The 10,134-nt window shown below is 42.4% G+C and overlaps 1 protein-coding gene across 1 annotated transcript; it reads right to left on the bottom strand.

Moving 5' to 3' along the window:
* Nucleotides 1-37: 37 nt before the first annotated feature.
* Nucleotides 38-9,528, bottom strand: mthl1 (methuselah-like 1). The gene is made up of 2 exons (XM_044393799.2): nt 7,107-9,528; nt 38-1,769 (listed from the first exon to the last, which is right to left on the bottom strand). Exon 1 carries the CDS (start codon nt 9,029-9,031, stop codon nt 7,109-7,111), a length of 1,923 nt encoding a protein of 640 aa, XP_044249734.1. The 5' UTR covers nt 9,032-9,528; the 3' UTR covers nt 38-1,769; nt 7,107-7,108.
* Between the last annotated feature and the right edge of the window lie 606 nt (nt 9,529-10,134).

The following is a 10,134-nucleotide window of genomic DNA, read 5'->3' as shown; positions in this document are numbered from 1 at the left end:
AGTTGGGTTTTGGACAATAAGTGGTTAACAATCGATGTACATTGAAACGTGTATAATATATATCAATCGCTTAGCCAATAGGGTGTACAAAATACGTTTATATACAATAGTCAATAGTTAGTATCAAAATTACAATCTATGCATGTTGGTGTAAAGTATTCGCTGCCTTTGTCTCAGTCATTCGATAATTTCATATTCGATTCGTTGCTTAGGATCAAGAAATAAAGTATAAAATACACAGAAAAGAAGGCATTTTTCTCCTTGATTATGTACAAGTAAATGGTAAATAGTAAATATATATATATAAACAATCGACTCCTACCAAAATCAGCACATTCGCTCTTTAGTACGGTGAGAATTAGTTTTGGCCTGAACACTTTGGAAGTTCTACTACATCATAATACAAATGTTGCTGACGCACGTTGAACGTGTGTTGTTGCAAACTCGAGCAATAAATTAATTAGCAAAAAAAATAACTAATTGATTAAATAAAAATAATGAGAAATAATAATTGTACTGCATTGTAGTTTCTGCGTTTTCAAGACCTAAAATACATAAAATACGTTTGGGTTGGGGGAATACAATTCAAATTTGGCGCCACAAGTTGCAAGAGTTTCGGTTAATGTTAATGTGTGTGTGTCTACTGCTTTATCATTGTTTAATTAAGCGCGCTTTCTTTTCCAACCATTTAACCTTGATCGATAAGTATCGATGAACTTTTGATGATGAATTTGATTGTTTCCGCGTATCAGTGTGTGTGTGAGTGTGCGCAGCGATTTTGTTTATGCCTTTGAGTAAATAAATTTTGTTTGTTTACTCTGCCCATAAAAAACATTTAAAAAATTTTCAGCCGAAAAAGATTATGCGCCAAGCATAAAAATAGTTTTAGTCAGTAAAAAAGTGATTAGGCAATGAAAATGTCAAATACACAGTCTCACACACACACAAAGACTGGATGCAATCAGTGTCAAGTCAATGGAAATCGGGGAATTCAATTCCAGAATCAGCTAATTTAAATGTTAAACATCCGAAATGTGCATGTGTGTGTCGACCGTTTTTCTCACACTTGAGATTTGAGTCAGAAACAGAAACAGAAAAAGCAGAGCAGCGATCTTAGCTAAACAACAACAAAAGTGCCTCAACAGCAAATTCCTTGTGGTTGCCTCACACACACTTCTGTTGTTTTTGTGTACATACATACATATATTGTTGCTTGGAAGCGCTTGGAAGAAAGAGCAACAATAGCTTGTTTTGTTTTGTCTATTGTGAATTCCTGTCCGGCTGCACATTCCAGGCATTTCGCAACACTGGCCAGTTAGAATGTGTTAATGTGACCCGAACTGCTCTACCGTTATTCTGCTTTTACTGCCTCTTCTTCTGCCTCTCGCGATTATGACGATGAATAAAATAATACGTTTCTTTTGTGCTGGCTCAAATTGAAGTTGAATACTGGCGCACACCGAGTACTTTTTGTTCCACAGCGGTTGTTGGCCGATTTCAAAATCACGCGCAAGGCGCTTACACACACACACACAGCTCGCACAATTAGCTGGTCAGCTTGGTCGTCGCTGCGATTGCGCAAGTGTGTGCCGCCGCCTCTCGTCTCGAAACTCCAGCTTTAGCAGCTTTTTTCGTTTTGGTTTGGTCGTTTTTTTCTTCTGCTTGCTGCCTCTGTGCTGAGCTGCCCATTGCCATTATTTCGCTCGTTCGAGGTCTGGACTTTTGTATCCGGGCCTGACTTTCGCATTGTCGCTCGTCGTCTCAGTTGTCTGCAAAAAAAAAAAAAAACGAAAGAAAGGGGCACAAGTAAGTACAAATTTTTTATATGCGTGCGCATGTAAGTACAGTGCGGTCAAAATATTAGCACTAAGAAGCAGTGTTGGAAAGGGCACTATCATGCGGCGTCCTGGCATTTCGATAACGATAATGCTTGCTTTATGTTTTATGATATTATTTAACTTAAAAAACATTACCTAACGAATCGGAAAATATCTGTCTAAATATGCAAATCTTCTGTTTCGAACTTTCTTGGCTGAAACATCTGTGCATTGCTCATAATCTTTCGAGAAAGAACAACATGGAGTAATCAAAATTTCCGAGATTTATTTTGTTTTTCACAATTCTTGGAAAGCGATGGCAAGTGCGATATGATCTTAAGTGTGAACCATTGGTCAAGGGGGAAAACTAGTTTCTTGCCCAATGCAATTCAGCATTTCCAAATCGCAATGTTATAAAGGCACTTAAAAGAAATTAAAATTAAATAAATACATTTTTCTATTTCGTTTAATATAACTAGAACTATAGTACTGCATAGTACATATAGCACTACCCGCAACTGTGGCTGCATCACAACAATACCCTCCCCTTCCTTGCTTCCATCGACGAGGAGTCAGATGACGACCGACGTTGCAGGCACAAATTAAAAAAATAATGCCCTGCGTAAAATGTAAATGGGCCACAGTGCAATTATAACTTGAAAAACTGCAGAACGTTCAAATTAAAAATTGCCGCTAAACTCAAATTAACGCGAAGCATGTGTGCGTGTGCGATTGCGTCTGGAGATGATGGACATTTAGCATTCTTACGGCGAAATTTGTGCTAATTTGTACGAGAGTCAACACAGGATGGATTCATTACGCACTGACAAGTAGTGAAAACTTTCAAATATCATCGAAAACTATGAAGATAAAAGGTGACCCAGTTGGAAACTTTAAAGTTCTGACCTCTTCCACTCGCTTAAATAACTCACAGCGAATTAACAGTATCTCATGTTTCACGGCTAAATTTCAGGGGAAGTGCCGGTCACGTTCAACAATGAGTAAGAATTATCTGCATTTATGAAAACATCAAAAAAATATATTAGCTAAACGAATTCCGTCGACAATGAGCTGTGGTCCGTAATTCTAAAAAGTTGGTAATTGCTTAATAGAACAACAAACGAAATGACTAAATTATTAAGTGCTGACATGGGTATAAAAAGTGGAACTCAAGCGCGGCCAAGCTATTAGTTTTCATAACAAGCCGGAGATGTAGTTTTACGCTATTTAATCATCATGATTACCCGCACAAGATAATCAGGGAAATTATTAATTAAGGAAAGTGATTTTCGGTGTTCCAAAAAGTTATTGTAGGGGAACTGCTCGTTTTCGCTTTTTATTTGAGAAACTGAAATTTTCATTAGAAAATTTCTTATTCTAAGAATTTTTTAACAAAAGATCTTCAAACTAGTAATTAGTTTAAAACAAAACTTTAATCTTTAAGAAATCAATGTTTGTAATGTTATCTAGCTTTAATGTGTTTGCAATAGAAGAATGTAGTTAAGAAATTTATTTATTTATTATTCATCTACTTAACAAATTGTGACTGGCGCAATAATTTTATAAGTATTTTTTGTACTTGTAGCGTTAGGAAGAAATAAAACAAAAGTTAAAATTAAATTAATACAATTAATATAAAAGATTTGTTGTAGAAATATTCTGAAAATTGTAAATTAATGAAATACACATTTTTGTTTCTTAATACTGCTAGTACTGCTTCTGCGGCACTATAATTCCCAACTGGTTTAAGCCCAGTGAGTTGGCATTTTCGGGGCTAATGATCAAGTGCGATGATCCCTTGTAAAACCATGATCAGCTGAATCATTTGGCTGAATAACAATATATATATTTCTCGTACGTTTTCGCTCGTGCATTGTACATTTGTGCAATTTGGTTGACAAACGAGGAGCGCACCCTGCAACTCCATTTCTGCACCGTCGTGTTGTGATGAGCGTGACGGGGACACGCTGCTCTGGGATTATGCAGATGAACACAAATGGCACAGCAGCTGCAGCTGCAGTTGCAGTTGCATTTTCCGATGCATTTTCAGTTGCAGTTGCAACACACGCACTCCTCGCATGCAGGTCACAGTTTGAGAGCGACTGCTTTCGCCCCGACTTATTGCGTGCGAGCCACGATTTCAGGGGCCAGGCCAAATAACTCGGTTGCATAATCCCCCGAAATGGGCCCATGGGCCAAAAACCCAGTGTTTTTTTTGTTTTGTTTTCTCTTTCGTTGGGCAAAACCTCAGATTCGGACACACAGTCATCTGTTTCCCCTGACAGACGCGGATCCCAAAAAAAGTGACGCGATCAGGGCCCGTAAAAAAAGTAACAAAAAAACACGAGGGCAAAGAAATACAGTCGTACAACAATAACTGGTACTTTGCTGCCAGCTGTCACACTCTAAAAGAAATACATACTGATATAATTACACTTTTTGTATACACATATTTTCTCTTCATTCCTTGTAATAAAAAAAGGAAGCATTATCGACCATTATGTCTGTTAGATTATTTTAAAACAGAAATGATCGAATTCAATTAAACCGCGAATTCTTCAGTTGCTCGGATGGCAAACTTCTTGGTCAAGAACTTCTTCAGTGTCTTTACTCAGCCCTCAGTTTAAAATAAATTAGTAACACATTTGAATAGTTTGCAAAGTAGATGAATACCTAAAATACTCGTAACATTTTGGAAGTGCAAAAAAGGAAACTAATAAAGGTGTCTAGTGGATATACAGTTTCTAGAACTGCACTTCCTTTATCATACCGGGCTGAGATATCTATGTTTACAAACGATGGATAGTTTGTGTCGAGCATTGTTTGCTTGCCAGTGTCGAAGACCGACTGTAGTTTGCGTTGGATCATTTGGGATGTGTCAAAAGCACTTGAGGGAAGGGAAACCAAGCAGAAATACAAACAAGACAAGACGGAGCGGTACGCTTATCGTCGTCGTCGTCGTCGTCGCCGCCGGTGAGTCCAATTTAAACTCAATTTTCCCTTTTTTTCGGGTTCAAATTCAAACTGAGATACGACGGATGGCAGAGAGCAAACGTTAACGTTAACGCAACAATCCCGGGATCCCAATTCCGAGATCCCGTCCCGGTTTTCCATTATCTACGCTTGCGTGTGTGTCAAGGGTTGCGCTGATTACTTTATGGCCATGTGGAAATCGACAGGAAATCGGCCGACCCGGCGTCAGAGTTTTCCGATGAAAAACATAACGGCACAGCGGCAACATTTTCCATCTTTATGGACATTCTCGAGCTCAAGTGCTGCACGCGAAATCGTAAACTTGGCGCATGTTGTAAATGGCATTTGGGCAATGGGAAAATGTGAAAATGTGAAATGGAAAATGGTCATGCAAATGGAACTGACCAACCTACAAGAGTTTTTCCCAAAACCATAAAACGAGGGACAAAAAAAACGTGCTGGACTTTTCACCCGGCGCCTGGTTGGGAAAACGCCCCAGGTAGCGAGAGGAAATCTCGAACCCTGAATTGCATCTGGATAAAATACGGCAGCACGAGGGGGGTGAATGGCGATTCAAGGGGTATTTTCCAAATCGAACAATACTCGAAACGTTTTGAAAATAAAAAGTTTACTCGATTTACCCCCAGGAAACCCTAGATAACGAAAACCAGTTTTCTAGGTTTCGGTCTCCAAAGGTGGTGGTTGGTCTATAAAAGTTGTCAGCGCAAACATGACAAATCCCGAGTTTCCTACTCGTATTGGTTTCCAAATTCTGTAACTGCATCATTGGTATTTGGGTCAAGTCTGTAGACAGAGTAATTATCACACATGTGAATCTCAAATTAAAGAGAATAAATAATATGGCATATGTGATAATCACATTATCTACACGTTTAGTTATATACCGGAAAATCCGGCTGATGTGTTGATCTATCCACTTATTCACAGATTCTGGTTTACTTTCGAGGTTAAGACTAGAAAGAATGTTAAATTCGTAGAGAATACATGCTTTTTGAGAGCTGCTCATAATCCCTATAAAGATTTTGACAAACTATCTTATGTAATCCAAATACATATAATATATATGACAAATTCAAAAGGTGTTTCTTTAGTAAAAATTATATTATAGTTATTAATTTTAAATGAATGATTTTCTTATGATTTCAAAAATATTGGACTAGCTCTAAGATTAATTTAATATTATATAATGAAATAACAAAATAAAACCTAACTTTCAACGACATCCGACTGAACTTCGATGGAACTAATGCTTTGAGAACGTGTACTTTATAGGATCTCTATAGGCTGCGAGGCATGACACAACCGGAGCACAAACAACGCAACTCACTGAGATACTTTGCATTCCTAGTCGGCCCTGGAGCCCATATAAAGCCGATAAGTCTATCAGCCAGTGTGTGCTTAATGCTTAAAGCCACCTTTTTTAAGCCACTTGGCAAACAGAGCTATCTGCTCGGAGTTACACCGACCATAGCTACACAGAAAAAAAACGATATGAAATTGGGTTATTTCTACCTTGTTTCATATCAATAAAAAGCCGATATGATTTATGTTAAATTTAAGATTCAAACATGTCAACATGATACTTTATCATATCATAAATAATACCAAATGTAGTATTTTTTGAGCAAATAATATAAAAAAAGATGAGCATAATCTTTATTCATATCATTTTGATCTTATTTCTACCTTTATTGATATCAATAAAAAGCCAATATGATTTACATATGTCAAATTTAAGATTCAAACATATCAACATGATATTTTATCAAATTTAGTATTTTTTGAGCAGTATTTATTTATATCATTTTGATCATATCAACATGATATTTTATCAAATTTAGTATTTTTTTGAGCAAATAATATAAAAAAAGATGAACATAATCTTTATTCATATCATTTTGATCTTATTTCTACCTTATTTCATATCAACAAAAAGCCTATATGATTTACATATGTCAAATTTAAGATTCAAACATATCAACATGATATTTTATGAAAATTAGTATTTTTTTGAGCAAATAATATAAAAAGAGATTAAAATAATCTTTATTTATATCATTTTGATCTTATTTCTACCTTATTTCATATCAATAATAAGCCGATATGATTTACATATGTCAAATTGAAGATTCAAACATATCAACATGATATTTTATGAAATTTAGTATTTTTTTGAGCAAATAATATAAAAAGAGATTAAAACAATCTTTATTCATATCATTTTGATCTTAAAAAATATCAAATTGACCATTACCATTTTTTTTCTGTGTATTATCTATCGGGTGTTGAACTTACGTTTAGCAAACAGTCTCCATTTTGACGCCGGGAACGGGGGGAACTGGGCCCTTCTCCGGCATGTCATCCTCCAGTCCGCTGTCCGCCGCTGGACTGCTGGGCATGGTGGTGTTCTGGGTGATCTCCGTGCCGCCGGCCAGCGAGGGCAATCCCTGCGAGCTGCTCGAGTGCTGGACGCCGTTGGTGGTGTTGGTGATGTCGTGTCGCAATCGCGGGCAGAAGATCCGGCGGCAGGCGGTCCACACCTGCGGCTGGCAGCCCACCACAATGAAGATGAAGACGCCTTGCAGGGCGTTGATGAGGTCGGTGAAGAACCAGACGCCGTGGGGTCCGCCCACCGCCCACGAGAGGATGTCCGCAATCCAGGTGACGCCCATCACGACCACCAGCTTCAGGCAGACGCGCCCCAAGGCGGACTTCTCCGACGAACTCTTGACATCCTCGCGCTTCCACAGGCCGCAGGTCAGCTGGTGGGTGGTGGACACGAAGAGCGCTATGTTGGCGCACAGCAGCAGGCCAATTGGACCGTAGAAGTAGGCGAAGATGGACAGGTTGCGGTTGTCGAACCAGCAGTACAGCTGGCCGAATCCCGGCCGCAGCAGCGTCGTCTCCGGCAGCTGGTCCACGCAGGCGGCCACGAAGGTGATGAGCAGCGGGCCGCCCCAGGCGTACAGGGAGTAGAGGTAGCGACGCAGCGCCTCCTGGTTGCGCTCCAGCGAGCTGGGACGGAAGTCCCGGAACGTCCACCAGATGTTGAAGCACATGGTGTTCAGCCAGAAGAAGGCGGCCAGGAAGAAGAACTGCATCAGGATGGCCAGCGTGTGGCAGGCGGCGCTGCCGGGCTGCAGGCTGGAGCTCAGCTCCTCGATGGCCAGCAGTATCTTGCCGAGCAGCAGGCAGCTGATGTAGCAGATTTGGCACCGCCAATGCAGCGCATGATGGGCGGTGGGCAGCAGGAAGCCGGCCACCAGAGTGGCGGTTAGAAAGACAATGGATACGAGTATGCCGCCAGTGAGGACGGCCTTCTGCAGGTTCTGACCGCCCAGATCCTCGACAGCCTCGCCCGGGGCTGCCATCTCCTCTGCGCTAAACAAATGCTGGCAGGCTATGATCTTCACCTCGCCCTCGCGCTCCGTGTGCTCCAGGCAGTACTGGTCGGCGCTGAGGTTCTTGTGCGGCAGCTGCAGCCCCGCGGTCGTCCTGTCCAGCCGGGCATCCTGCCAGTCGCCGGCGATGGCATAGCCACCGGAGCGCGGGCAGACGGGCAGGCCGTAGCTGGTCAGGTAGCTGCCCGCTGGGAGCTGCGGCGCCAGACGGAGCAGCTTCTCGCGCTGCGGCTGCAGGTCGCAGTTCTGCAGCTGCGTGTTGTAGCTGCCCCAGCGGCCGCAGCACTTGCTCAGGCGGAGATTGGCGGGGCCATGTTCCGAGTGGTTCGCAGCTGGAGCCTTCAGGGCGTCGGCATCCTGTGGCTGGCTCTCCAGACAGACCAGGGCCACCTCCCAGTCGACGCAGTAGTCCGGCGGCTGGACGAGGAGCCCGCGTTCCCTTACGTACAGCGTGCCGTTGGGGAAGAGCATCACGTTGCCGCCGCGACTCCGGAAGAGCTCCGTCCGCCGATCCTGGCCGCACTTTGGCCTCGTGTTGGGCAGGAACTTGAGGAAGCGCGGAGCGGCGCCGTGGGGCTCGTAGAAGCGCTGCTGCTGCACCAGGTAGACCATGGGCAGCCATAGGGTCTCGCTGCCCGCGAGGCAGGCGCCGCTCGTCTCGTTGAGGAACTCCCCCGAGTGGCAGCACTTGTTGAGCTTCACGGTGGGCGGTGGCGAAGGTCGTGGGGGTGGATTTGCTATATTGGCGGTGGATTCCTCGAGGGCCCAGGAACTGGACTCGGCTATTAGCAGCAGCAGGATGATCCCAAAGCCTTCCATCTTTCTCTCGTTTTTTTCAGGCGGCCTCAATCTGCAATTTATGTGCTATGTACACACATCTTCAGATTCAGATTGAGATTCCGATTCAGATTTTTCTGCCGTTCCGCCTCGTCGATCAACACTTTTCACTTTTCCTCTCCTTCGGCCAGCCAGTAAACAAATGGAAAATGGGAAATTTCACCTCCGTTTCACGTAAGTCGAGCAAACAAACAAACAAAATCGAGGCGTCCGAATAAACACACGGCGCGTTCTTGTTTTTCTTGGCCTCCAATCAAATAGAGTTGTCAGCGAATTATGCACATATCACCGTTGCATTTTGCTCTCGGCGCGGTAAAGGCAATACAGCGAGGTTTCGTGCTCTCGTGTCTCAGTTTTCAGTCGTAAGCACTGTGCGCGGCGTTAAAAAAAATAAAATAATATTATGCGCTCTGTTTTCAAGCCACCTTTCCTCGCGTTTTTTTGGAAATACTTTCGATGGTAAGAGGGGAAAACCTTATATGGGTCTTTTGGGTGTGACCCGTCGTGCCACGCTGCCAAAATACCTACAGTATTATAGTATGGTCACACAGCTAAAATGTTTGGGGTATTCCCTAAACCAGCGGTGCTCAAAACTGCCTTACGGCAGTCCATTTACAAACACAATTGAAACCCTGCAGTTCCCGATTTCAGACCGAGCGCTAAATTGCACGCCGGCAGAGCCTCGGCAGAATCGACTCTCTCTCTCTCAATCTCTCTCTTTACGAAATTAAGGTGCTGAAAAAAAGCGCCAATTTCTGGCAGTGATGAGCCCCTAGGACATGGTGGAACTATACAAAGTGGTCTTGTCAGCTCTGCTGAGGACGTTAAATATGTTTACCTCTCTGTCTCTCTTAGGCGATAGAATGACAATAAACGTCAAATTTTGACCGATTTCACCCTATTATATAAGCACGCGCTTTTACCCTGATCAAGGTATGCGTAAAAGAATAAGATTCATGTCAAAAGCTCTTACACTGAGCGAAATATCTTTTTGTGAAAGCTAAATCCGATTGTTCCTATGGGAGCTATAGGATATAGACATCCGATCGGGTCAGTTTTCAAACTTGATCTGCGTACACATGTTT

This window comes from Drosophila takahashii, chromosome X (assembly GCF_030179915.1).
Source record: "Drosophila takahashii strain IR98-3 E-12201 chromosome X, DtakHiC1v2, whole genome shotgun sequence".
In the NCBI taxonomy this organism is placed as follows: domain Eukaryota; kingdom Metazoa; phylum Arthropoda; class Insecta; order Diptera; family Drosophilidae; genus Drosophila; species Drosophila takahashii.
This window is presented reverse-complemented; position numbering and strand designations above follow the sequence as displayed.

What these genes read in the sequence shown, in the direction of transcription:
- mthl1 (XM_044393799.2), bottom strand. Translation starts at nt 9,031, where the DNA reads ATGGAAGGCTTTGGGATCATCCTGCTGCTGCTAATAGCCGAGTCCAGT.